The 27,497-nt window shown below is 42.8% G+C and overlaps 2 protein-coding genes across 12 annotated transcripts in view; one reads left to right on the forward strand and one right to left on the reverse strand.

The window, feature by feature from the left end:
• On the reverse strand, positions 1-7,524 carry GCM2 (glial cells missing transcription factor 2). Of its 4 annotated transcripts, none has more exons than XM_083827549.1 (5): positions 7,378-7,524; positions 5,753-6,005; positions 5,234-5,346; positions 3,568-3,693; positions 1-3,381 (listed from the first exon to the last, which is right to left on the reverse strand). In XM_083827549.1, exons 1-5 carry the CDS (start codon positions 7,417-7,419, stop codon positions 2,485-2,487), a joined length of 1,431 nt encoding a protein of 476 aa, XP_083683675.1. In that variant the 5' UTR covers positions 7,420-7,524; the 3' UTR covers positions 1-2,484. The 4 variants fall into 4 exon arrangements, with proteins under 4 accessions (XP_083683675.1, XP_083683677.1, XP_083683674.1 ...); XM_083827551.1 differs by lacking the exon at positions 7,378-7,524 and adding an exon at positions 6,884-6,963; XM_083827548.1 differs by lacking the exon at positions 7,378-7,524 and adding an exon at positions 6,111-6,843.
• Positions 7,053-27,497, forward strand: part of SYCP2L (synaptonemal complex protein 2 like) — a 27,175-nt gene continuing 6,730 nt past the window's right edge. For 5 of the 8 annotated variants that reach the window (XM_083827536.1, XM_083827537.1, XM_083827538.1 and 2 more), the window contains exons 1-27: positions 7,149-7,408; positions 8,060-8,122; positions 8,668-8,805; positions 8,899-9,018; positions 10,153-10,257; positions 11,440-11,464; positions 12,641-12,726; positions 12,858-12,946; positions 13,211-13,245; positions 13,976-14,118; positions 14,561-14,613; positions 14,967-15,012; positions 15,823-15,915; positions 16,008-16,068; positions 17,048-17,196; positions 18,020-18,080; positions 18,788-18,906; positions 19,362-19,449; positions 19,570-19,654; positions 20,299-20,344; positions 21,338-21,402; positions 22,709-22,757; positions 23,595-23,650; positions 24,674-24,819; positions 24,987-25,036; positions 25,515-25,608; positions 27,262-27,353. In XM_083827536.1, the coding sequence (XP_083683662.1) occupies positions 7,400-7,408; positions 8,060-8,122; positions 8,668-8,805; positions 8,899-9,018; positions 10,153-10,257; positions 11,440-11,464; positions 12,641-12,726; positions 12,858-12,946; positions 13,211-13,245; positions 13,976-14,118; positions 14,561-14,613; positions 14,967-15,012; positions 15,823-15,915; positions 16,008-16,068; positions 17,048-17,196; positions 18,020-18,080; positions 18,788-18,906; positions 19,362-19,449; positions 19,570-19,654; positions 20,299-20,344; positions 21,338-21,402; positions 22,709-22,757; positions 23,595-23,650; positions 24,674-24,819; positions 24,987-25,036; positions 25,515-25,608; positions 27,262-27,353 (2,166 nt within the window). In that variant the 5' untranslated portion in view covers positions 7,149-7,399. Of the gene's footprint in view, positions 7,409-7,486; positions 7,560-8,059; positions 8,123-8,667; positions 8,806-8,898; positions 9,019-10,152; positions 10,258-11,439; positions 11,465-12,640; positions 12,727-12,857; positions 12,947-13,210; positions 13,246-13,975; positions 14,119-14,560; positions 14,614-14,966; positions 15,013-15,822; positions 15,916-16,007; positions 16,069-17,047; positions 17,197-18,019; positions 18,081-18,787; positions 18,907-19,361; positions 19,450-19,569; positions 19,655-20,298; positions 20,345-21,337; positions 21,403-22,708; positions 22,758-23,594; positions 23,651-24,673; positions 24,820-24,986; positions 25,037-25,514; positions 25,609-27,261; positions 27,354-27,497 lie in introns of those variants that run through there. The other 3 variants (XM_083827541.1, XM_083827539.1, XM_083827542.1) reach the window with 3 other exon arrangements.

Consider the following 27,497-nt stretch of genomic DNA (forward strand, 5'->3'; position numbering starts at 1 on the left):
AATGGAAAAGCAGCTACTCAAGGACCGAAGGGAGCACATCTTTCTTCAAGGATGCTGCTTTGCTTGGGAAGCAGACTTTTAAAGATAATTCTGCAGCTATATAAAACAGCAAAGAGGCATTTGATTTCAGCTTTTTTTGTGTGTGTACGGAAGCTAACATTGCTTTCAAATTGCTATATTTTGGAGAGAAAACTATGTGCTGCACTAGATTGTATCCATCTGATCTTTTAACCACAAAGGGTATTGAACAGACAGATTGTTGCAGATGCTTGTGCACAAAAGGCAGTGGTGTCGGTGTAGAGAAAGGCTGCAATAACATTCAGGGATTTTTTATTTGCTCAAGTGGATGTGGTGAGGTAATTGCTACCCTATCTTTGTACCGTGTTAAACAGTTGTTGTGTTTACTAGACAGGAATCCACACCCAAAAAGTAGCAGTAGGTGGTACATCAGTTGAGAAAATGCAGCCAAGTTCTGCTTAAAAGGAAGTATTTCAAGAGCATAGCATAACAATTTAAGCATACGGGTACAGCAACAAACTTTATACCAGTATATTAACAGCACAAAATCCCTACAGCCTATCCTAGCATTTTAACACATTCAAAGCATAAATTGCAGTGGTCTAATTTCTCCAAAATCAATACAAAATGGAGTAGCTTACATCTTTGTTTAAGATTTTCATGAAGTTTGGGATCTGCTGTGAATATCATCTCAGCTTTTTTAGTCAATTTGCCTCACTTTATTTTTTTTCTCCTTATAAGTTTAGAAGGCTTTATATCTTAATTTTTATTCTACAGCCCAAATGACTCCATATATTTTGGAGTACAGAAGAAAGATCTCAGTTCTGTGTACAGGTATAGCATTATATACTTATAAACTCAAACTTTGGCTCAGCCTTTCTGGGTGGTAACTTGTTATTTTCTTAGCTTAGTATGTGGGCTAATTACCAAACTGATGTTGCTCACCTGAATCAGTTCTTTTTCTGTAATCTGAAGCACCTGGAAGAACTGCCATAAAATTTTAAAAGAGCCCAGTGAGGTAGACAGCAAATACATTAGAAGTCAATGCAAGTTTGACGCAGATATGTTAATTTAGTCTTTTGATAAATTCTACTTGCAAGAGGCTTGAATTTTCAAAATGCTGAACAACCACCCACTACTGAAACAGGATGCTGTTCACTGAATTCCTGTGGGAATCAATTTCAAGTGTCAGACTGCATATATTGTTTTCATAAAAATACAAAGTTGAAGAAAGAAATACTCATTATGTATGACTTTTTTAAAAACCCAAGAGTTTGTACACCATGCTTTACAAATAAGATTTGGTTACTGGTTTATGACAGCACTACAAGGTTCTGCATGTCGAAGCCAACTAGCCAGTTGCTCATGGTAATGTTATCTTGTTTTTAAATGCATATTTATTAAAAGCACACAGTAGCAGGCTGTTACTTAAAACATAGCCAACGCATAATAAAAACATATTTTTCCAAAATATATGAGCATCCAAAAAGTTAAAATACTTGATAACTAATATTAATAATAAATGCTGTCACCCTGACTAAACCCCAGTCTACATAGCTTTCTTGCTAGGCATACATTGTTTAGGTATGGTTTTCATTACACAGCACTAGACAGCTTCCAAAATGCATAATATTTAAACAAGCAGTATTTATGTTGGGCCTATTGGAGAATGAATTCAATTATCTGAGAATCTGGGGATGCAACTTTTTTTGTTTAGCTCAGGGTCTCTGGAAATTGTTTTTTGGCCTCTCATTTTGTCAGTTGTTTCATTCCCAGTAGACCACCACTGTCATGGGAGGTTGATTGCAGAGAGCAAAAAAATGCCAGGAGAAATCCCTTGGAGGAAAGAAAGACCTAATGGTGAGGCAGAGAGAAGAAAGGTAACCAGGAAGGTGCATTCACATTAGCCTGCTGCTGTCAAACAAAAAAGCAGCTTCCATGAAGTTTTATCATTTCTTTTTTCAGAAAAAGACAATTAGTCCTTCTATTCATCAGGACTGTGGCAGGTGAATGGATCATTCAGGTGGATTATCCTGCAAGTTGTCTTACTGTCTCTTCTTTCCATTGACCGCAATCTACACCACCTCCATCATCATCTTTTCCTATCCCCTGGGGAACATTTTCTTTTTACAGCTGGAGCACCGCACCCCTCCAAGCCCGCAGCCTCAGGCAGGAGTGGTGGCTGTAAGCAGATCGCAGCCTCCAGCAGAGGCCATTTGCTTCCACAGGTGCCGTGCCACCGCACAACCTTCACCTACTTGGGGCTGGACATCTCATACCATTTTAATGGTACACATATTGAAATTCTGTGGGCAGTATGCTTCGCTCAGTGCCAGAAAGGCAATTCTGGGGGATAAGTTGTTGCAACACACTGCTTCCTCACTTCTCCTCAATTCCCAAGCCATGTATACGGTCAGTGCAGTCACGCATTTATTTCCCAGTTTGAGTTAATCATTCTGATGTCATTTAGGCAGCGTTTAGCCAATATTCAGCACTTTCCAACCTTAAGTCCTGTCCTTCATGCTCCGCGTAGCTGTTCCCTAGTGGTAGCCCATACCGATAGGTCTCCACGCTCTCGGCTGGTTCAGCCTTTGCAGGGATTGCATCATGCTGGTAGAGCAACGCTGACTTGATCATCCCAAAATCTTCCTGATTCTTCATCCCTGAATAGATAGCGCCCGAGACATTTTCAGCCACGTGGGTATAGCTCTGAAGGTTGTTCATATCGCAGAGGTTGTTGCTGCATTTCAGCGCAGATGGCTTGTAGGCCCGGTAGGACACTTTTGTGGTAGTCGTGATGACGGTTTGTAATGGTGGGGCTATGGGAGAGGGGCTGGTACCATACCTGTTGGGGTACTCACAACAATAATAAGGGTGGTTAGCCCTTGTTTGCATCTGACCATAGTCGCTCCTTTCTCTGTCGGCAGTTTTCCCCCGAACTGGTTTCAATCCATAAAGCCTACCAGTACTATCAAAGCTCTTGTCATTGCTGGCCAAAGAACTATAGTGAGATCCATTCAAATTGACGGGGTCAGCATCAGTGGGAGGATTTGCTGGATCTTTGTAAAATGATGGGTAAGGACCGGAGCTTATAAAAGTAGGAACTCCAAACTCATAGCTGCACGGTCTGGACACATAGATCCTTGGATTGGGGCACTTCTGGTATGGCGATAGCTGGTCCTCTTGGAAGCTGGCTGAGTCATAAGGTGCTTTGTAGAGGTCAGCGTTTTGTGGCCAGGGGTAAGACTGAGTTGGAATTGAAAAACTGGTGTCTGTGATGATGCTGACTCTTTCTGGGCCATCCATGCAGGGCAGATTCTGCACGTTATTGACGTAACCACTGCTATCATGGTATCTTCCCACCTGGAAAGGACAAGATCTTTGAGATTTGGGAATGGATACTGCCCACATACACATCCTGACACTTGCACTAGTACTCATTTCAGTCCCAAGCAAACAGCTGTAGCATGGTATAAAGCTTTGTTTTGCCTTGGGCTTCCCAGTATTCATCTCTGACACCTCTCTAATTGACTGAAAACCTTGACTTACCTCTGAGTTTAGAGGTCTCTTTTTCTGGGACTGGTGAGAAGAGGATATTTGCTTCTTAATTGCACTTCGCCTTGCCTCTGCCTCCAATTTACTCTCTGGCCTAGGGTGGTCGTGGACTCCTTTAGCCTAAATAAGGATAATGAAAGAACTAGATGCAAACTGGAAGGAGGCAAGAGAAAACAAAATGCAGTAGAAGAATGAGAGAGAGAGAGAGAGAGAGAGAGAGAGAGAGAGAGAGCATAACCTGTGGCCTGTCACAGGAGAGTACAGAGAAGAATCTAAAGAACAAGGGGGGATTAAATTTTAAAAATAAATAAAGCCCAGCTGTGACCTGCAGGTAGACAGAAGTAAGAAGTGAGGGAGGAGAAGTCAGTGATGACTGCAGAGCTGCAAGGCTGGGTGATGAAAAAGCAAAGCTGCTACCCACATCTATGACATTCAGGAACAGCTGATCAGAACCAAGGGGGTGGGGGATGCACTATAAATTTAGTTTAGTTGGTTGACAGAACTCCATGATCCTAGTTCTGCATTATAACACCCGCCACTAAAATGGCAACAGGCTTTAAAGAGGTTTCACACTAACGGATGACAAATATTATTTACTTTGAAAATCATAACCACATTTTGGAAATCTATACCCAGGAAAGCCATCCAGAGATGGTCTGCTATTGAAGCTGCTGTGGATACAAACTTATGTATGCAAAACTATATTCACATATGACAAAACAACATATGCTACATGTACTTACCCATTACACTTTCCAACGTGGACTTTCAGGCAGTCCCTAATACAAACTGGAAAACTTAAAACTATTTTAAAAATGATATCCTCTATCAAATGCAAATTCCAACTGAGAATTTATCAACAATTTTATCAAAATCTTTTCAGTTTTTGCATTTTTATGATGCAATGTCTGAATAATAACAATTATAAATAACAGATGAGAATTAGGGAATGTGGCCAATTTGCTTCCATTTACTGATAGGAAAAACAGAGTTCACTGGAGTCTGGGTAGGAAAAAAAGCCCCAAATCCAGCAGAGAATGTAAGCTCAAAACAGAAGGGTTTGGTAAATTTTTGTCCTAGTACTGCTAAAAAACAAAACAAATAAACAAAAAAAACCCCACAAACATCATCACAAAGTTACAATACCACCTTCTAAATACCCTTTGTCTGGTGAGCTTTTAAAACCTTTTAGAATTCAAAGGGGTTTTTTCATATGTAGTGGAATTTTTGTTTGAAATTATGTAGTTTAAATGATGCTTTCATTTCCCCATTTATTTATCTTAGTAGGAAATAAATCTTAGGTCCTTGGTGAGATTCAGTCAGCAGACATGTGCTAAGGTGCAGGACAAGCTTTGTTCATATCTGTTTACTATAAACAAGAGAACTTTAGACCTCTATAATGATGTTACAGCTAAGATGGAAAAAAGTTACCCCTCAAGTACTGCTTTTTTAAAAGACAGGCAAGCGTTACTGTTTTGTGTGTTATGGCCAGGTTTGTAATACAGAGGAATCCAGGCACGGGGCCGAACTCCTCTGTACTCACCATGCTCGGTGGTACACACACACACAAAGAGGAAAAAAAAAGAGAAAAAAGGAAATCTTTCTGGTTATGGATATATTTACGTGCATGTCTGTGCACATGCATATGCATGCTTTATACCTGGAAAAATATTGCTTTGCCATCCAGCCTCCAGAAGTTAGTGACCGGATAGCCGCTGTGCCCTCGGCAAGGAATGAGCTCAAGGGCCGCGTTGCAGTTTGGACAGGCTTTCTCTGCAAAAACAGATCGAGAAACTTCTGAAAAACACTTGTTCAAGGCAACGGTGCGATCAGAGAGTGAATGGAGCACAAGAGCAATAGGACAAGTCCTTCACTGAAATTCAGATTGAGATACGATATTCCAGTAAATGGGATGCAGACTACCGAGCAGAATTGAATAGTATGGACTAGAGCTGCACAGGTGATATAGCTAATGACTGAAAGGACGATAGGTCCATTTGCCTGTAGCTATTTGCAGGCAGATGTTGACAGAATTTGGAACTAATTTGCTCACACTTCTTGCAACACCACCTTAGTCTGCATGCCAGAAAACAACCTGGCCTCTGTTTAGAAGTCAGCCGGCCCCAGCTGACGGAAGGGGGGTCCCCAGGCACCCTGTCCCACCCCAAGCCCCCCTCACTTTGCTGCTTCTGTCGAGCCTTGTCACATATGGCGGGGCGCAGCTGCAGCCTGGCACCACCGGGCAGGGTGCAGCTCCTGGCGCACACCACCACCCCCAGACAGGACTTCTTGAGGATCTGGCAGTTGTGGTTGTTGGTGTTGCGCATGGCCCAGCCACTGAGGTGCCTCTGCGCGTTCTTCTCCTCGCTGGAGTAGATGAGGCGCACGTAGCCATCCGGCCAATCCTGGAAGGCGTCAAAGTGCTTGGGCTCCTGCAGCAGGGAGAGCAAAAGGACGGGGCATCGCAACACAAGGTTGTCATCCCATTGCAAAACGCACAACAGGAGAGGGAAGGCTCTTTCTGTGACCTCTCATGCAGCAAAAGCCAGAAGCAGCAGAAAATGTTTTTGGAAGAACAGCGTATTCAGAAACAGTCTGTGAAAGGGGAAAGGCAGCCTGGGCTTCCATGTCATGAAAGAAAGTCAGGCCTCCTTCCCCTTTAGAATCACCATTGGTAATAAGAAGGTCTGTTGTCACCAATGCCTCTTTGCTGTAAGGTGGCCCAGATGTAGGACATCAGCCTCGCTACCAGCACCTGTGGGCTGCCCCACCACACCTGTGCCCACACAGGACGGGAGCTGCCCTGCTTCTGCTTGCTATTAAGTTCTCTCCATGGGGCCACGCACCCGCAGGCTGGAAACTAGAAGTTTTAGCTAAGCAACAGTTGCTTGCAGTGCATCTAATGCAAGATGAACAGGACTCTTGCAAAACAAACAAAAAAACAATTGCAAAAGCATGCAACTTTGTACATTGCAGTAGATGCGTGGTGGTCCAGAGAAAGACCGTTTCCATTTGGGATGTCACTGGCTTTCCAGCATTCCTTACCAAAATGTGATTAACAGAACAATGAAAGAATGACTGAGATTTTAAACTCCAAATATTTTACAGTGCAAATAGAATTCCCACAATGCCCATTTAACATATATATACACCACATGTGAGCAATCCCAGTGAATTCAGGGATTTACAGAGCATTTACATCCAGCATTTACAGAGTTAATCATTTCTGTAATTGCATGAGATGCGCAAAATTAAATATATTGCGAGATGAAAATTGCTTGGGTTAAAAATGCATTTGGAGCTCACAAACCGAGGAAAAAAGTGAATGTCATTGACAAATCTATTTAATCAGACACATCAGCAGACAGATGCAATATTCAGATGGTTTAAATTATAGTGGAAAAAGATCGATCTGAGCTTCCTTTAGCATGCCTTTAAATGGGGAATGAGGGAGAAGGAAGCTAGTCCAACAGCAAGGACTGCTTTAGGAGTTCATACACAGCTGCCTGAGGTTTTGCATTAAATCCCTGCCTTTATTTCAGGCCATCAGCAGAACCGCTCAAGAACCCTATAACTGCACTGGGAGAGATTTTGCAAGGCAACAGCTGAGCTTGGTAGGAAGTAGTACTGAGGAATTAAAGGGGCTGTAAAACATAGCTCACTGGGAGGGTAGAGACATCCTGGAGGGCTTCAGGCCCTGGGGGAAAACCCCAACAGCGTCCTGATCCCATCACAGGGGGGTTCCCCAGTTTCCTGCTGATTTCCCGTGCCAGTGACCCCCCCGCATCCCCCTCTACCCGGTACCTGCGGCAGTTTGGGGTCGTTGATGTCCCAGGTAAGCTTCATGCTGGAGGAGGGGACAGCGGCAGGTGGCAGCTCCCGTTTTTATGCCCCCGGGGCGTCCCTGCCTGGCCCCGCTCGAGCGGTAGGGGGCTGGCCCTGGAGGGGACTCCTGTGGGGAGGGGAGCTCCCAACTTCTGCACCAGGTGAGGGCTGCTTGCTCTGCATCCCCCCGTATGCTCAGACTGGTTCAGGGTTGTGCTGCACCTGCTGAAGGTGTTTTTTTTCTTGGGGGGGAGGGGAGGGGAGCAGTAGTTGACATGCCTTCTGGTTTGGGGGATTTTACCAAAAAGTTTGTTTTCAGCTCCCAGGATTAGAAAAGAGTTCGTGACATAATGCTATAGGGACTTGGAGTGCTCTGTGTACCTGCAATCCTTTAAACAATCCCACCTGGCCTTAAGGGTTTTCTCCTTTCCTTCCATCCCACTGATGCCAGGCAGCCCCTGTGTGGGTAGGTGGGGGGCACCACGGAGCCCCTTGCATTGGGGCTGGGGGACACCACTGCTTTGGAAGCATGGGGTGTTTGTGAGACTTTGTTTAGGAGATGAGGGAGGAAAACTTGAGAGAGGGAGGGTAGGTAGAACATCCTCAATTTTTGAGCAGAAAAAGTGTTAGTTTTTTTCTTATTACATTTTCTCTTTTAAAGGAAGAAGAAAGTGAAAAATGGGGTAAAGAAATGGATGATATGGCAGCTAGAGCAGAAGACTATGTAAATACCTTTTAAATACATCCCTACTTCTGTTTTACAAATTCCAGAGAATATCCAAGTTGGAAGGGACCCAAATGTATATACCTATATATATATTTATTTAAAGGTGCATTCTTGAATGTATGTAACAGGACCTAGGATTTTTAGTAGTTTAACGTAACGTTGCAAGTGAAGCCAAGACCACTGCCTTTTCCTTAGCAAACATGTAAAAATTTTTGCAGGAGCAGTGGGATGGGATAAGAGTGGTTTACTGCTACCTGTACCAAAGGAGTTGCTCATTCCCTTCCTCAGAATCGTTTAAAATAACTCAGTAGTGAAGCTCCTGCAATCCCCTGTCTCTTTTGGAGATTAAGATAAATGTTTCACCTTCAGGTGTAACAGTGAAATGAAAGTAGGGAAACAAGCCAAGTAAGTATAGATGAAGCCATCAACCCCCCCAGCTTCTTAGAGTAGCATGGTGAGTGTTTTCTTGTAATCAGCACTGCAATGATTCAAAAGCCTGCCTGTTTTAGCCTCTGTGGTGTTTGCTTCCCCTCCCTCCACAGCTTGAATTGCTTCTCACTGATGCTTTCAAGGGGAAGGGATTTCAGAAAATAAGCGATCTGCTTCAAGAGAGAGGAATGGAGCCTCTCCAGAAATACAGCGAGTCTCTCTTTGTCCAGCTGGACAAAGCACTGCGAAAGGTGAGTACCTTAACTGATCTTAAATGTCTTGGTGCCTGCCTTTGTCACCCATGGCATCAGGCCAGCCAAGCGTGGCACTATGTCTTTCTTCAGGAGCTGGACAAGAATGAATTCCACAATGTCTCCCTGCTGCTGAAGTGTGTGCAGCTCTACTTGAAAAGCGATCTTCAACAGGGGATGAGTTTGTTCATCGAGCAAGGACTGGTAGACAAGATAAGTATAATGCCTATATAAATTACTAATGCGACTTAGGGTTGCTTGCATCAGGAAAAGACCCTGAAGGAAGTGAGTACTAGAGTATGGCTTGTAAAGGTAAATTTTTCTTTTTTAAATAAATATATTTCTTGAGCTGAGCAGGGGTGGGAGGGTGAGTTCACTTTCTTTCTGCTGCTTTCAGTGCAGAAGCTAATGTCATTGTTGCACCTATGTTTTTAAGCTGATGAGGGAGGCAGAGGATGAGGAGTTTAGATGAGGGGTTTTTGTCAAACAATATAAATACAGTCTAAATTCATTTTAAGTAGCAAAATGTTTATAGTAATAGAATTGATGAGCAATTTCAGCTTTTAAAATTATAAAAGCTAACATACATTTTAAGTAGGTCCCCTTTCAGATATAGTGCAACAGGTGCATTTAATCTGCGATTGTATTTCATCTTCTAACCAGCACAATACTGAGTTCAGCTGGCATTAGTTGTAGTAATGCACTTGTGTCTAAGCTGAATAATGCCTGTATCTGATGTGGTTTGGAGAGAAGAGTTTGCACTTGCTCTCTGTGTGTCAAGGAGTCCTCAGCCCAATGCGTCTTAATGATGCTTTTCAGGGATATAGGTGATCAAAATTCCTTTCTGGAGAAATTATTAACAAAGTCTTGCCCGTCTAAGCTCTGCACCTCAGGTATAGGTCTGTAGGTAGCCATAGGTGTGTGATGCTGTGTAGTATGTTGAATAGTGTGCATTCATATAATAACGCTGCAAAAGTTTGGGAAGTGTTTTAAGCATTATTTCACTTTGGAAACTTCAGGAGGAGGTCAGTTCATAGTAGCTACAATGTATCATGACAAGGAGGTCCCGGGCACCAAGGATAGGTGCCTTGAGACCAGAAAGGGGGGAAAAAAATGGGACCGGCGAGGGAAGGGGGGAGGATGAGTGCTGCAAGGGCAGCAGCTGGCATAGCCTGCTAGCAAAATTTAAGCTCCTTCGTGCCGTGTGGCTTTTAACACTGTATGGGGCCTGTCAAGCGCAGAGATTGAAAACATTCCTGTGTGTGTGAGGTTTGCTGCAGATGTGTCTAGTTTAAGTATTATTACCTATTCTTGCGAGATTTTAACTGATTTTTTTTTTCCTTTTACCTGGTATCTTGGTTTGAAAGAACAAGAGGGTTTGTGATCCTCATTGATCCAAATGAAAATCATTTTTTGATGGCACTTCTTGAAGACTTCTTTGACTCTGCATTGGTATGTACATGTATGGGGGGAGTAGAAGGACTGCTGTTGTGTTATAAGGTAGCCATCATTCACAAATAGTTTTCTATTTAAAAAATAATTACATAGGTCTTGCATTCTAGGATTCAGCCAACTGCTTGTTTTTGCAGGAAAAGGGGGGAAGAAATTCAGATGCATTTCTCAAACAAAACTTGAGAATTGAAGCCCTTCTTTAAAAGCATGAGTTACTGGCACTGAGCTGCACCTCAGGTGCAAATGCTTTTACGAGATGGCCCTAGTTATTTGTGCCTGCAGTGTTTGAAAAGACTGACTTTATTTTAAAGGCTAATCAGAGCTACTTGCTGTTATCACTTATCTATTTATTGTCAATGTTTTTAACTTGAAAGATATCAGAGGCCTAGGAATGTGGATGCTGTGATTGGAAGAATGCTTTTAGCATCTTTCCACAAGCTGTTCACCAGTTTTTGCTGTCTATAGTGCTATAAAGTTTTTTGGGGGTATGTGCAATCATATGTCCAACTGGATGTGTGTGCTTACTGGAACTGTGTGTACTTTGAGTGTAAGAACTTGAGTGCTTATGACACATTAACAGTTCATGATTGCAGTCTACTTTTTAGGATACTCTATAAAAGATTTTGAGCAAAATCAGGTTTTCTTGTTCCTCTACTAACTGCATTGAAATTACCAGAAAGACTCCCATAAATTAATTTGTCAGAGTTTGATTCCTTTGTCCTACTAACAACTTCTTTAAGCTTTCACTGTGGATGATGAGGTGGCTGTTGTATTATTTTTCCTCCAAGGGACTTTACTCCTCTCCAAATATCTCCTGTTACAACACTTTTACTGTAGCATGTAAACACAAATTGTTTGCACAGGCCCATGTGTGCACCAAAAGCAGCAGGCGGGTGCCTGGGTGTGGGTTTTGCAGGAAATCTGAGGGTGCTGCTGAAATGCCTGTAGGAAGCGGGTGCCTCTCCTTTGTGCTCCCTGTGCAGTGCCAGCATGTACGATGCAGGGTGACAGTGTGTGACACCTGTCTCAGGTGGCGCTGCTTTTCTGGATGTGGGTGCTGTAATGTTTGGGGTTATTTTAGTTAGCCCCTGAATGCTGTGGCAGTAGGGGCATAAACACCTAAGCACTTTGCTGCTGTTCTTGGGTCGTTGTGTGTTAACAAAGATATCCTTTTTCCATTAGGTGATATGCAAGTGCAGTAATGAAGGTCAGTATTATTATTTTGTTTTTCCATTCCTAGACCTCCTGAATTTCAGTCTTGGGAGCACATTTCTTAATTCTGCCTGAACTCTATCCCCTCTCTTCTCTCCACCCTGCAATATTTTCTTTAAAGCCTCCTGATAACTTTTCCCTTCAGTTCATTTTCCTTAACAACATTTGCATTATGGAACAAAACATCTTACTATTTCTCTTTATTTTTGATATGCTTAAAAAAAAAAGCTAGCTGTGGTATCTTGTTTAAATATACTTGTTAGCATCAAGTATTACAATTGGTCAGAATAAGCAGTGCTACTGAAAGGATGTTAGCCTGGTCAAGCAGCTCCTGCATGTCTCTTGGTAGTGCCTTCAGGCACCATTCCCTTGCTGAAGGTGACCACCTCCACAGGCCAACATGGTAGCTGGGCACCCTGAAGTCCACCCAAGAGCAGAGGACTTCAGCCCATTGCCTCCCTAGAGGTGTACAGTATGGGGTCTGCAGGCATGTGCTGAAGCAAGCTGCTGCTGCTGTTGTTCAGGGTGCTGCTGCCTTGCAGCTGAGAAATGGGCTAAGTGCTGCTACAGTCCTATGTGCTCTTTGCTGCTGAGATGGTAGCTCCTTTGTTAGAGGGGACGCCTCTCCTGCCTTTGTTTTGGAGCCAAGATGTTATGGCCATAGCTGCTTTTCCCTTAGGCTAGGGAAGCAGGCACTGCCAGAGAGCAAGATCTGTGTGCCCAGGGACCTGGCTTCACAAGTCAGGTGAGAATGAAGCTTTGCACCGTGCACCAGGTAGCTTGAGCTTATTCATCCCTGTCCCATGTTTGAGTGGAAGTAGAACGGGCACCAGATTGTTCTGGCTAACACAATTGCAGTTTGCACTGTTGGCTTCTTAAAAATCTGTGTATTGCTTGTTTTATTTGTTGTGGTTAGTAAGTATCTTCTCCCTTCTATGTCTATTTAAATAGCTACCCAGGTCTGCAGTTAAAGTACCTGGAGTTCTTTTTGCAGAGAAGTCACCAGGACCCTTCTGTGTCTGGGACTAGGTGATTGCAAGTCTTGGTTGCAGCTGAGTGCACAGCTGGGATGTTTTTACTCCTTCAACACCACGAAGTCTAGTTGTTTCACCTATCTTTTATCCAGAGATAAGCTCATTGCTAGTAATAACCTTGCAAGCTCTTTTCATAGGTGAGAAACAACTGGTGAATTTATTTCTGCCTGAGCTAGGGCATCTCGTGACAGAAGCAAGCATTTGCTGTGCTCTGCGGCTGGAGGTAAGGCTCATGTTCAGGTAAGAAAATGTAGATGCGCCCACACACAAGGGTGTGTGAGTAAATAAGGTGAAGTATATTAAGTTGGCTTCTTTCCTCCCTGTTCTGCCATCTTCCTTTTCTGGGGGGGAAAGGCTTTGAGGACTCTCAACTCTATACTAGACAGCGTCCCACGTGAGGAGAGGAAGAAATTCCCCTTGTCTGAAGAGATGTGCTCCCTTACGTAAGTGTTTTGTCCAGCAATCCCTGTCTCAGGGAAAGAAGTGTTTATTTGCTGGGGGCAATTGGCTTCCCAGCTCTGGGGCTGTAGCACTTGCTCAGTTGAGCAGCATTTGCTGCTTGCATGGGCACAGATGGAGTTACAGGTCTCTCCCTTTTATTTTACATGCGATTGTTGGTATCAGTTGATAATGTATTAAGAAGCGTTATGTTAAGCTTACGTTAGGGTTTTATTTCCACTTTAACATATTGAATTATGTTGTTTCAGGAATGACCTTGCAAAAACAATACTGGAGGTTGGTGGTAAGGACTACTGAGTGGATATTCTTATGAAGCTAGGGTTTGTTTGGCTTTACTTCATCTGCTTATTTAATACAGATGAATTATAATTTAATTTACTTCCTTGTAGGTAGTTGATTCTGGGGGGTGAACAATCAGATGGTACTTCAAGAAAATCTTCATCAAAAGTTGTTTGATGCAACAACGTATTAGATCTTTCTAGTTAACAATTCTTATTAACTAATAAAAAAAAGCTAAACTTATGTGCCTAAGAAAGTAATTATGTTTGCATTACAAAGTATGTTTGCAGTTAGTCATAAAATTCCACACTGAGCTGTGATGTGGACAAACTGCATCTAGCAAGGTTTTACTACCTCTTGAGTGTGGTCTTCCTAGCCTAGTGTGATTTCTCCTAGCCATAATGCTTTCTGGGGAGTTAGTGTGGGGCACGCAATGTGACTTAATCATAGTGCTTTAGTGGGGAGGCTTCACTCTCAAACCCTCCCTGATGCCCAAGGGCCCCTCCTGATGTAGCTGTGTGCAGTGCCCTGCGCACCCTGAGCACAGGCAGCAGGTGATGCCCACGGCTGGCACTTGGCTGCTGTCCTCTGCTGCCTGGGAGTGCTCTTTCCTGGCTCCCTTTGGGTTCACCCTGAGGAACAAGGCTGCAAAATATGCTAGTGTTAAGAGTAGTGATGCTAACCCTCTGTTTTGCCAGGGTGGTATTTATCCTGTGCTTATGTTTGCCATGTAGATTATGACCTTCAGGTTACGCTTTCAGAAGCACTTTGTAGGCTAATGACAAAAAAATGGAGAGATGACCTTGTTCACCACTGGTTTGAAGATAACTATCTTGCTGAAGCTTTCAAAGAGATCAAGGATAGAGAATTTGAGACGGTGAGGGTCCTTATTTTGAAAACAACGCGTTTGGCAAGTCTGTACAGGGGCTGGTTTTGTTCTAGTTCATTCAGGATGTCCTTGTACTAAGTTCTTACAGAACTGATTTTTGTAGATACGCCAAATTATTTATTTATTTGTGAATGTGTTTCTTTTTAACCTGGCAAATACAAAATCACCTATCATTAGAAAAGCTCTTATTTCTGAGTTGCTCTTTACGAATATGTTTGCTTGTATGGTTTATGTTTGAAGGCTTGCTGGTTATAAGTTGGGTTGAACCATTTGTAGAAACTCGGGTGTTTATTCTTAGCCTTTGGGTGTCTCACTGAGTTAAAAAAAACTTATAACTGGAGTAAAGGTTATACATCTCCAATAATGTAACGCTTTGTAAAGGAGGCATAGCTGGATTCTTTTTTTTAATAAGATGTTATTTGTCTTGAAGGACTGCAGGAAATTTCTTAACCAGCTAAATGAAAGACTTGGGGATGACAGAAGGTAATCTGTGAACTGAGAAACTAAACTGATGTCGTTCCTTCAATCTGTTTAAAAATGGGGGGGGGGGGGGAAGTAGGATTGTACACTGACTTGTGTTATATTCTGTAAAAAAAAAAAAGTACATCACATCCATGGTTAATGAAGTTCTTAAAAAGATTTTATTCTAATAGTGGTCCTTTCAAAAGTTAAAACTACTGAAGACAATGTATTGTTTTTTCTAGCTTAACTTACTTCTTGGAAGTCACAAGTCATTTTGAACAATGAGTTGTGAAGATGGGCAGCCCATCTTTAGCTTTCAGAAAGTCAGATTCTGACCGATGTTGAATGTATCATAAAGTCTGCTTTTCTTCCAGAGTCTATTCGTTTCCTTGCATATCTGCCTTTGCTGACATGAACCAGGTAAAAGACCTTAATACTAGGTCACATTATCTACAGTGCTACCACAGTTAAAATAGGTACTTGGTGCAGTATATGTCATCTTTCTGCCCTCCTCATGTTTTTCATTAAATATCTTAATTTTCCAGAACCTAGAGTGTAACTTTCCATTCTAGCTCAAATGTTTGCTTGTTTGTCACCCAGCTCCTAATTTACTGCTGCTGACTCTCCTTGTATGTCAGCCAAATGGCAGAGGCAGCACTTCTCTTCATGGTGATGACTGAAAGAGAGACCTTCTGAAAAGAAGCAGGAGGACTCTGATTCCTCTGGCAGAGCTGCTCCCAGGCTGCCAGAAAACAAGATCAGATTGATGCCCATGTAGGAGAGGTCATAGTCATGGTTATAAATTGTGCAGATTGCTTTCCAGGTCTCTAAGTAAATGTATTTGTGGCAGTGTTCCTGACAGTTGTACCAAATCAAAACCAAGTCAATGAAGAGGTTTATTTGAAGCTGGTCCCACTGCGTCTGCTTATCTCAAGTGCTCAGATATACAGAAAGCTTCAGTGTTCCCTGATGCAAACATGCAGGCATTTGCCTGAGGTATTTCCTTTCCCCTAGCTGATGTACAGCCTCATTTTGACTTAGTGGGCATGGCTGGGTGAACTACTAGCTATCATGAACTGGCCAGCAGCTTACATGTTGATCACAACTTTAATTTCTGGAAGGTGCACTTATGTGTGTAAGTGGAGCAACTTTCTCCAGTTTCATTGTGGTAAAGAAAACTGAGAATGATGTAGTAGAAGAAACAGCAATACAGCTCTCATGCTTTCTCAGGTGAAGAAGCCATCAGATGAGAAGCTGGAGGAGTTCTGGATTGACTTCAACACTGGCAGCCAGAGTGTGACTTTTTACATAGATGGTACTGAGGTAATAGTAAAGCCCAGGTGGCCTTGGGCTAGCCTAATGTACAAGGTGGATGCTCCTTCAGCCCTGCTGATGTGGTGGTTGTGGTTTCAAAGGGTGCTCTCTGGGACTCCGTGAGGCTGTCGAAAGACGCAGTCAGCAGTTACAGTCTGAAGGGTAAGATTTTGCAACCGGCGTTACCCCTTGCTTGGCTGTAGGCTCACAAGACATAGGGAGACAATGTAAAATCTCAGCATCACCAAAGAGTTTCCATGCCTTCCCTTCTCTATGCCATGTACTCTGATTTTCACCTTGCACCAGCTCTGCTTGTTGGACGATCTGTGTGCCCATTTAGTACAATAACCTGACCTCCCCCCCCCCCCCCCCCCCCCAAAAAAAATAGTTGGAGCATCTCAGTCAGGTCTGGCAGTAACTACAGTGGAAGAGGAAGGCAGGAGAGGGACTTACGCCCCTGGGAGCAGAGGAGGGAAGTGGAGGGAGGAGGGGAGACCCCCTTGGCTAGGCTGGCTCAGCCTGTGAGGCTAGTGTAAGGGAAGATCTTTGCTAGCTGCTCCAGGCCCTACAGAAGCTTATTTTCTGGATGGTGCCTGGGAAACGGCTACACTGCCATTAAGAGCAGGACTGAAACAGTGATTGAATGTACCCGGGGCAGGGGAAAACATAAGGGCTTTTCCAAGCATCACCAGGATGCTGTGCACATAAATGACTCTTCTATTGTGTGCCCTGTAATGGCGGTAGGTAGAAACGTGAAGAGGAAGGGTTTGTATGCCTTGTGGAAAGGACAAGTGATCTGCTTGGCACAGACAGCAGCAAAGCTGTACTGGTGGCTCTGTAACTTGCCAAGGTGGCAGGGGATCAGGTTGCAGCCCTAAGGCCTCTTCTCCTGGTCAGACATGTTGGGGGGGGGGTGGGGGTGGTGGTGCTTATAGAGGTATGAGGCTAATGGATGCATAATCATCTAGACCCAACAAGAAAGAAATGTGTCAACAGTGTAACTGGAAATGCATGGGGAAGGTGTGAAAGAAGCTGCCTTAAAACTGAAGAACGAAAACACTTATTCAAATGTTTTTGGAGTAATAGAGTGAATGCATTGCCCTAAAGCAGATGTAGCTGTTCTTTTTTTTTTTTTACACAGAGGGTGGTGGAGAAAAGATTGTTAAAATTTACATGAAGATTCCTGCTACTCTTAACAAGACAGAAGCAACAAAAATCAAAATATGTTTCAGTGCTGAGTATGAAATTTTAAATATACTTAAAAAAGTCCTTGGCGAAGAAAAAATGATGGTAAGCTCTTAATATGGTTTGCCTTTTCTTTTTTCTTTCCTAAATTGTTTTGTTGATATACACTTGGCAAAAACATTGTGCTGCTTTTTTCCCCCCGTCTGTTCATTATATATCTTTCTTCCCCTTGAGGATTTGTGACCCATGTGGACACTTACTGTTGGCCTGAAAGAGGTGTTAGACACTTCAGGGGAAAAAAGGTTTCAAAGGACTCATTTGTGGTTTAAAAGCTGGAAGTGTTAAACTGTTTTGTTAATTAATTAATTCAATGTGATGTGATAAGTTTTTGTGGAATTCTTGAAGTATATAATAAAGCTTATTGCATTTAGTTGCCTAGCTTGAAATGTAAACATTTTCTTGCATTAACTCAAACTATTATGTTGCACAGGTTAAGCTAATTGTGACATAAGAACCTGGAGAAAAGGATTACTACAAGACAAATCTTAGATTGTCTTTGTACATACTACTTTTTAGAGTAAAAGCAGAGTACTTCCAAAAATCCTCCCATTTTTTGTAATGGGAGAACATGGGAGTGATTTTCTTTTTTGTTACTTTAAATATACATACACGCAATACATATATTTAATCCTTGTGATTCAACCACAGACCATGGAATTAGCAGGAAAAAAGTTACATGAGAGTAAGTAGTGATAGTACAGTGACTGCCATTCCTCCTTGTAGGAGATAAGTTTCCAAATGGTTAACTCAGCTAGCATCCAATGACTTCTTGCTGGTTATTAGTTGTGTTATTAAGTAGCTGACTTCCTTAGATAAAGGAGTCTGCTTCTTTAAGGTCATTTGACAGAAGATTCATTCACCCTAACAGACAAATGTGGCTGAAGAGGATACTATCCATAGTGGGAAGAAAGCTGGTCAGACTGAAGCAGGTGATTTTTTTTTCATTTTTAGTTTATGGGATTTAAATTGTTCAGTTTTAAAACGAGTACCTTCTCTCACAGTCCACAGCTTCCAATTAGGCACATTGGAGGGGAAAAGAAAAAAGCAGCCTTCACAGTAACTTCTTTAGTAGTCTTTCTCCAGTTACAACCCAAAATGAACTCTAATGGAAGTCCTCCAGATTTGGGAGGCATATCAGAGGGGAGAAGGTCTTTCATCAATGTACATTGTGAGGACACAGAGGTGCATGGTAGGCAGTGCTACTCAGAGCAATCTAGGAATGCAAAGGGTAGCACGTGGTTTATCTGTAGTGAAACAAGTTTGCAGCACTTGGTATAGGTTCAGCACAGGGGAACAGATGGTGGGAGATTTGGTCTGATGCTTCAGTCAGACAAAAAGTGTTGTGCCATGTCTTGCAGAGCTAAGAGTCAAGGTAGCAATAGGATGATAAACTTATTCATCTTCGTATGCCCTGTGGGGTAGGCTCGAGAGGATCTTTAGCATTCCGATTCCACAGTGGGTGATTTGGAGGTGTTTGGTTTTGTTTTAGTAAACATGATCTTGAGAGGTTTGTGCCTAATAATTGCTACTGTTATGCCTTTATGCATGTGTGTAGAAGTGAGAGGGATATGTGTATGCACACACATCTGTGTTTAAGTACCGGGAAGATAATCTCATCCTGATTGTTGTTCTGCAGTGACACCTCAATCCAGTGATCCACAGAAGAGGAAAGATCCTTCAGTCTCTGAAAATGCAGGCTCCCTGTCAGAAGACTGTTTTTCTCAACACAACCAGTCATTAGCAGGCAGTGTAGCAGTAAGTGTTTGGTGTATGATGATACAGTCCTTGTGCCTCCTTTATCACCTCTTCTAGTCTGCTTTTTCATAGGTGTGGTTAAAACATTCTTTCAAAGAAAACCTGCTGGTACCTGATGTGTTTTTAAACTCCCTCTTTTTCATATCAGTGGGAAGTCAGCCTAAATGCTTGCCTGCAGAGCTGCCATGATGGTAAAACTGTTTTAAAAAGAAAAAAGTTTTGCTGCCTTGTAAGGGGATGGTGGGATGCTCTTAGTGAGTTGCTCATAGTATTACTTAACTATAACCAAAAATATTTTTGTGGTTAACAAGGATCGGGTCATCCAGCTGCTGCCATGGGCTAGCACTGAAAATCTTTTCCTAAAAAAAAAATCCACTACCACCAAGCCACACACATGAACAAACAAAAGACCACCTGTCTTTCTTATTCTGTGCATGCTCTGTTCATGGTTTTAGGTCTCTAAACAGGAAATGGTTAACTCTGGTATCATGATGGTTTCAGTGGGCCAGCAGACTGACATGGATGATGCTTACCAAGGCTCAGGTCAGGCATGGCTCCCTTTAGTTCCTTAAGTCTCACCCACTAAAATATCACCTGGGTGACCTGGTAAGGTTCTGCTTTTGCGAGCCTTCCAGCAAAAGCAGGTAAACTGTTTACTTTTAGCTCCTGAAGGTGAAGCTGTGGTTTCCTTGCCTCCTTCAGCAAAAAAGTCCAAAACTCCATCTCCAAAGACAAAAGCTAAGCCTAGGTAAGTGCCTTGCATATCAAAAGTTGCAAGGTTTGTTTTTTTTTCTTTTATATCTTTCTAGGGCTTTTCTTTGGTGTTTTTTCCTTCCTCTGGGGCTTTAATGCATGAGATTTGAGATTTATCTCAGTTATTAAATAAAAAAATAGAATCTGCTTAGCCACCTTGGCTATCAAGGTGGCTAGCCAATAGTTACAACACTTCAGAATAACTTCAGAATAGTTACTGGTTAAAGGGTAGCATTTAGGTCCTGGCTTGGATGCTATCTTAGTTTCATCACTAATTTAATCTAAATGCAGTATGCATACATCTGTATTACAGACAGTTCTTTTGCTGTTTATTTAGCTCATCAGATATATAGCTATACATAATAAAGACCATGATCTTTGTGAAAGATCATGTGAATTTGAGGCCACCTTGGCATTAGTGATACCTTTTTCCAGAGCCACGAAGGACGGCATTTCTTATAGTTAAGTAGGCAGACTCTGTAGAGCTACTGGTTAGCTTTCTTCCCTTTTAAAGCACTGCTTTGAGGCTGGTAGACTTATTGATGCCAGTTTTTCTTAGTACTTCATAAACTGATGATCTGGTCTTTAAATGGGTGGTCCCCCAGCACCATGTTCACTCATGTGTCCTCTTCTCTCCAGTGAGAAGCCCCTAGAAGAACCGCCCATGGAGGAGTCAACACCAAAGGTACATCTGCCTTCGGGAACACCTCAGTGAAGACACGTGGGGTAAGGGAGGAGATGCTCTAGTGGCACAGCTGAAGCCACCTAGGGTTGGCTGAGCCAGTCCTGAGCCCATGCAGTGTCGCACTAGATGTAATGTGCCTTTTGGCACAAGGAGTAAGCTGAGAAGGCAATGCTTGTCAACCTTACTCTAGTGTGGCCCAAGCAAGCAATTTGGGCTCAGCTGAGCTTACTTAGTATATGCTCCATGGCAGTGGTGTGCTGTGTGCAGGCCCAGGAGCAGGGCATATAGGCAACTAGCCTGGTCCTCCATGGGAGAAACTCATGTGTTGCAAGCCTTACGCATGGTCTGCAAGAGCAAAGATTTGCTTCCTGAAGGGAAGATGTGTCTGGAGGTTTATGAAGATGCTTTGTATCTGAGCTCTAATGATGATCCCATGACAGATCTGTCTCCGTATTCTTGGCATGGGAGCTTGCAAGCTAGGGAAAAACAGGTAACCGAGAGCCATATGTGGCTGCATGTCTTTAGGCAACTTGAGCACTTGAGAACTTCTGTTAAGGTATTAAATAATAAAACAAATCTGTGCCATACAGGAAAGAAATGAAATTACCGAAAGACTAATTTTGGTTTGAAGTTGGTACTGAGCTTATGTGAGAAATCAGATTTTAGATTTGTACTAGGGTTTATGTTTCTATGAAATATACACACTTGTACTGACAACTCAAAGGTTTTCATAACGCTTACCCTCTGTATAAGAATTCAGAGCTTTTAAACTACTTCTTTACCCTCAACTCACTGTCTCCCTGGCCTCAGCTCCAGGACTCCCACGCTTTCTCATGTGAACTAACTACAGGAAATGGTTTGTAACTGGACTGTTACAATAGGCTTGCAGTGGTGCAAATGTTGTTTCCTGACATTCCTTATCCCTGCTTCTAGCAGGCTCTAGGATGAGTAGGTGACTGCATATTGTGGTTCTGCAACTTTTTTCCTTTTTAGAATGACAATATATGGGAAAGGAGAAATGGAAAAAAAGGCTTGGCCAAACAGACAACTGAAGGCAGGTATGACGCACAAGCACATGTGGGGTTTGGCGTCCCAGGTGGTTTTAGACCCATTCTAGCAGTAATGGGGTGGGGCAGAGGGAGTGCTGATGGGGTGGGCTGTCTGAGCAGAGGAGGCACCAAAACAAGCAGGAGATGACAAAGGGACCTTACTTGTCCCACTAGGAACCTATGTTGCTGAAGGCTTGAGAAGCTAACTCCAGTCTGCCAAAAGTGCCCTTCCCTCTGTGACGCGATGCCAAGTTGGCATTTCCATTTTTCTTTACCTAGCCATAATCCTCTTACCTTCTGGTGGGTTGTGTTATGAGTGGCAACCTTGTTCACAAGTACCCAAATTTTCCTGATATTACCCTAGTTCTTTGGTATCGCGTGCTCTGGAGTTTTAGGATGGGCTCTTTCTCCCTGCTGTGAGTTTGGCTGTCCAAGTGTTTGGCTCCAGTGTTTTCTTGTGTCCTCCTTTAGTCTAGGGATTCTTAGCTTGAAGACGTGTAAATGAATTTTTGGATCGATTGTAGGTAAGAATGAAAAATCTGATGCCGAATGCCAGCGTTTTAAGACTAACTTGATCAGTGTATATACTGTTTAAAAAGCAGGAGTAACATAATAGAAGGTAGGGATAGAGAAGTCTTAGTTTGGTCATTCTGCTCCCTGTAGTGCCTCATCTGAAAATGAGCATTGCTTCTTTCCACTAGAAAACTTTACCAAGAAGGGTGCAGTTCCTTATTCTTTCGCTTCTTACACTCATGAGAAAAGAAGGGCATACTGTACATTGAGAACTAACTGTAGGATTTCTTAAATAGCTGCCATTTGGAGAAAGAAATAAAAATGCATGTCAGATAATTAAAGGTATGAAAACAAAGTTTAGATGCATGCAGAGAAGTGATTTAGGAAACAAACGTTAAGTTAGAACTTTCAAAAGGGAATTATGCTTTTTTCCTCTTAAATACTTCTGAAATTCTTTCATGTCATTCATGACTCTAGCACATAGTAGGACAGTATTAGTGACTTCTGGGGACAAGATATTGGTTACATAAACATGTACAGACTTGTAAGTTTTTTAATTTTAAAACAAACATAAAAACAATTGGAAGAAATAGTGTGATAATTAAGTAAAACAATAATAGAGACCAGGTAGGAAAGGAACAAGCTACTTTTAAAAGCTGAGGAAATAGCAAACAAATAGTTCATATGCCTAAAAACACTAATAGAGCCCCAAATTAAATGTTATTTCCCCCTCCCTCAGTGCAGTTGGGTAACTGTTCATGGTTGTGTATCACTGCCACGCATATGTTGCCTTGCCTTGCAGGAATGATTCCTATGACTTTGAAAGCTCAGACTCTGCAAGCCATGAAAAGGTAAAGCTGGGGCAGAAGTTGTCAGGGGCTGAGCTTTGCTCAGCGGCTACCAGGGAGCAGTGATTTTGGGTCATGGGATACCTCATACCGCAGGCATGCAGCAAGGGTGGACATGCTGTTAGAGCAGCGTAGGCAACTGGGAATCTGAGGTTCTTGCACTTCTTTGTGGTGTCATGCATAATATATGTATTTGGGTGGGAAGAATGCTTCAGTAGCTTCATGAGTTCTGGGGTGGAAACTGTGATGTTAAAACTGTTTGCGATAGGAATTTGAGCTGATGCTTGAATGAGGCCAGGGGATATCTTTGCAATCTAAAGCTGGCCTCTGTTCTTGTTTTATTGAGCCACGCTTTGCACATTTGGAATCCCAGGTTAAACTCAGTCCTTGTGAAGCTTTGGTTGGACGTTCTGCTTGGTTTGCATCTGCAGGCTGTTAGAAAATCCAGCAAAAATGAGTCACTCTGCCTGCTTTGCATCTGACCAGAACAGGTCTTCCCAGGAAGCCAAAAAACTTGCTTCTAATAGTTTCCATCAAGGTGGCTCTCCAATACAAAAGCCCTTTGGTTCTCAGCCTCTTTGCATGTGCTGTCGCCGCTTCCTGTTAATTCAGGGGTGCTGAATGAGACACCCCAAACTTCTGCTAAAACTGGACACCGTCCACTTCTCACTACTGCCACCGGGTGTCAGCATGAAACCCTGCTTTGTGGTATGCTGTCCCGTGTCCCGACAGCCCCATCCAAAATCTGCCTGGGTAGATATAGTTTAATTTCGGAGATTTTTCACATGGTAACTGAACTTTAAGACACGTGACTTTTACTGTTTTCCCCTCACTTTCTAGGTTACTAAAGCCAAAGGAAAGCTTTTTGGCCAGAAAACTTCTTCACAGAATTTGAGGTACAGGATCATACATGCACAGTCCATAAATCTCTTGCTCAGTGAAAAAGTTTGTTACCTTAGTTAAAGTGTTTAAGTTAGGATCAGGAAGGCTGTGTGATGGTCCAAATGAAATAGTTCCTTGCCTGGCTGTCACAGCCTCTATGGATGTCACTGATACTAACATTTAAACAGGATCTGAGAATATCAGAGTTACTAGAGAGAAGAACGACTTCTGCTTAATTTAACAATATTATGACCTGAGCTCTTAAACAGTCCCCTTCCCCAGTCATGCACCTAAACAACTGGTTTACCTCTTGAAAAATATTTAAACACTCTGCTTTTTCTTGGCCACCTCCAGTTACAGCAAGCTGCCAGGGGTTAGATGCCTTGAAGCACATAGCCTAATTTTGTTGAAAGGTCCTAAAGTTCTGGTATTCCCAAATTGTTAGTTTCAGAAGCCAGCCAAAGAAGGGAAACTCCTTTGGCAATAATAATGCCAAAGTCTAATTATTAATATATTTATGATTTTTGTAATTTAATTTGATAAATTAACTAATAGTGGCTGTGCATGAATAATCTGGCTCTCCTGCTGGTCTGTTAGGTAGTACTGTTTGGCTGTGCCCCTTCTGCACTGCTGCGTTACGCTGTCACAGCACCTAATTGTTTGACTTGTCTGTGTGGGTTACTTGGCAGGAGTGATGAAATGGGGATGTGAGCAAGCTTGAGAGAAGGCCAGTAGGTCATCCATGCTTTCTAATTTGGGGGTTTTCCTCTCCCAAGAGCTGCTCTCTTCTCTAGACACAGGGAGGGGAAGGGTTGATGAGGTATGAGGAAAAGGGGCAAGTACTGGAAAAGGGCAAGTGTTTGCTTCTCACTGTTTTTATGCAGCTTAAAATGCTTCAGGTATTGCACTGTGGGGAGCAAGAATTGGGACAACTTGCTGGTGGAGAGGAAGGTGAATGGCTATGCAGCTTCCTGGGTGGGCAGAGGGAGCTGGCTGAGCAGGACTGACTCCTGATAGTGTCTTTACTCTGGTTACAGGAAGCATCTTTTTTCTGAAAGCAACCATGAAAAAACAAGTAACAGTCAGAGTGAAAAAAGCTGGATCCTTAACTCTCAGAAACAGCCGTTGCCAAAACCTCTTGACTACACCCGAAAAAGGCGTAGAGTGAGGAGCAAATTAAAAGGTAAGCTTGGTCTGCATCATGCACAGTGAATGTATAAAACTGCAGCTGAGGAAGTGGCTAGTGATGGTTTGTGAAGGAGGAATCCCCCTCCTTTGGGTGCCCTTGTGGGAACAAGTTATGGCTCCCCACTATGTTGTTGGTACCCAGGTAAACCTTTCTCCTTGCAGTACTTCCAGTGTCTTCCGCAAGTAGTGGCAGTGACTACCAGATACAGGAGGTGAGGAGCTGTCATGCTCACGTGTCTCAGATTTAAAAACAGTATGTATGCAAAACACACAAATGCTGGGAATCGAATAAGTTGGTGCCATCTTCTCAAGTGTTCTAATGGACTAATTTGCTGGCTAAATGTTGCTGGTATTGTGTTGGTCACCAGAGACTGGGGAAACAAGGAGGTTGTAGGAAAACATGGGAAACTTCATAAAACAGCTGTGCATGATCCCTAGGCAAATTGCTCTGAATCCATTAGGCTCTACTGGCTAAATGCAAAACCTTGGCATGCAGCTGATTTCAGGATACAGATCTCCTTCAGTGTTGGAGAGAGCTGTCAATATGTGTTAGACATAACTTAGTTTCTGCTCTTAGTGTAGAAACAAACAAAACTCCATGACAAAAAAATCAAACCACACCAAAATAAATTTAAATTATTTGTATTGTTTAAGGGAAATATATGTTAAGACTTGTCTTTCTGCTCTCAGCTAAAAGAAAGCCGAAGAGATCAAAAGGAAATGCCAAAGAAAAAAAGCACATCCACCTCCAAGGGAGATGAGTTACCTACAGTGGATCTTGCTGGTATTTCTGTTTCTAATGTTGTTCAATGTATTACGAACGTAGGGCATGAGGGCTGTGTGATCTGGCATCTAAATCATGTGGTTTCTGGAGGAAGAACGCACTGCATTTGTGCTACTTTACCCTGTCCAGGCTAATTTGTTACCTCTACTTAAATGTCCAGGTTTTGTTTCCCAGAAGCAAACAAAAAATGTTCTGCTCAAGCATTATATTTTAAGGTCTGAAGTAAATAAAAAATCTGTGGATATTAACATATAGCGTGCCTATGAACTGGTATTTTCTTCATTTATGTTGTAAAGCAACTACTGAGTGCAGATGCAGAGCTGATGTATAAACCACAGTCTGTACAAACTTGGTTGGAAGAGCTCTCCTCTCTGTTCTGCAGTGCTGGTAGTCACTTTTTGTATGGTAGGTCTGAGGCTTCATTGGGAATAAAGATATGTACAGTGTTTACACCAGTATTCATTTCTGTGGCCAGTCTGGAGCTACAGAAACCCCTTGAGTGGTGGTACCCAGTGCAGTGTGTACCTGATAGTACATCAGCCACTGGGTTGAATTTAGACTGCTTCATAAAGTGGTTATGGAAAACTAGTGATGCCCAGAACTTTCTCTACTGAAAAGTTAAGCAGCCTATCTTCATGCTCTAACATGCGGGTTTTGATTCTGTGGGGTTTTGCTCTTTATTTTTTTTTTGCTTTGGACTTCCTGGATATCATACTACTGACATTACACTAGCCCCCTTTCCCTGCCTCAGTTTTTCTCCTGCCAACTGTCCTGGTTTCAGCTAGGATGGAGTTAATTTTCCCACTAGTAGCTGGTATGGTGCTGTGTTTGGGATTTGTAATGAGAGTAGCATTGATAACGGTTTTAGTTGTTGCAGAGCAGTGTTTACACTAAGCCAAGGACTTCTCAGCTTCTCCCACTGTACTGCCAGTGGGTAGGCTAGGGGTGCAGCGGGAGCTGGGAGGGGACAGAGTCAGGACAGCTGACCCAAAGTGGCCAAAGGGGTATTCTGTACTCTATGGCATCATGCTGAACAATATATAGGGATGTCTAGGGGTGGCTATATATAGGGGTGGCTAGCCCCTATATAATATATATATTATATATATCTGCTCATATATCTGCTATATATCTGGGACTATCTGCTCAGGGACAGAGGGGGCATCGGGGCAGGTGGTGAGCAATTGCATTGTGCATCACTTGTTTGGATGCAGTAGTAGTAGTACTATTATCATTATTATTTTCATTTTTTTCCTGTCCTATTAAACTGTCTTTATCTCAACCCACAGGTTTTCACTTATTTCTAATTCTCTCCTCCCATCCTGGAGGGGGAGGGGGGAGGGTGAGCGAACAGCTGTGTGGTGCCGAGCTGCTGGCCAGGTTAAACTATAACACCAATGTTCCTGCTGGACCAGGCAGCAGTGTTAGGTGTTGCTCTGTAAACCTGAACAACCCAGCAGCAATATGAGGTGAAGGAAGGAAATGTGATGGCAGCCTTTGGACCAAGTTTGAGATGCTGCTCCCTGTGCATGTGTGGATAGGCAGAGGAGAGGGTGGCTGTTTTTTTCCTATATTTGTTGATAAATTCAGGTGTCTAGCCAACACAGGACTCAACCTCTCCTGCCTCTGTTGCTTGGCTGCCCTCTTGCACAGGTGATGTGCTCTCAGAGGAGCTTGAAGCGGCATCACAGTCCCTGGATACATCTGCTGAGGGCCTCTCCAACGTGGAGGAAAAGGCAACACAGGTGCCGTATGCAGTGCTTGAGCTCTTCCTGATCTGCTCTTGACCTACTTCTGGCCTGTAGGCAGTGTATTGCTTCACTTTGCTTCCTCTGCAAACCCAACTGCTTGCCTGCAGCACTGGGCACCTTCTGATTATCTTCTCCTTC

The sequence above is a fragment of the Anser anser genome (assembly GCF_964211835.1).
Source record: "Anser anser genome assembly, chromosome: 2".
Taxonomy (NCBI): domain Eukaryota; kingdom Metazoa; phylum Chordata; class Aves; order Anseriformes; family Anatidae; genus Anser; species Anser anser.

Bases quoted from the DNA above. Each gene is read 5' to 3' on its own strand.
- GCM2 (XM_083827548.1), bottom strand. From the start codon at position 6,206: ATGACATGGAAGCCCAGGCTGCCTTTCCCCTTTCACAGACTGTTTCTG. The intron at 6,006-6,110 runs GCATGAGAGGTC...TCCCTGCTGCAG, and splicing joins TGCTGCTTCTGGCTTTTGCT to GAGCCCAAGCACTTTGACGC. The intron at 3,382-3,567 runs GTAAGTCAAGGT...TGTCCTTTCCAG, and splicing joins AGAGACCTCTAAACTCAGAG to GTGGGAAGATACCATGATAG.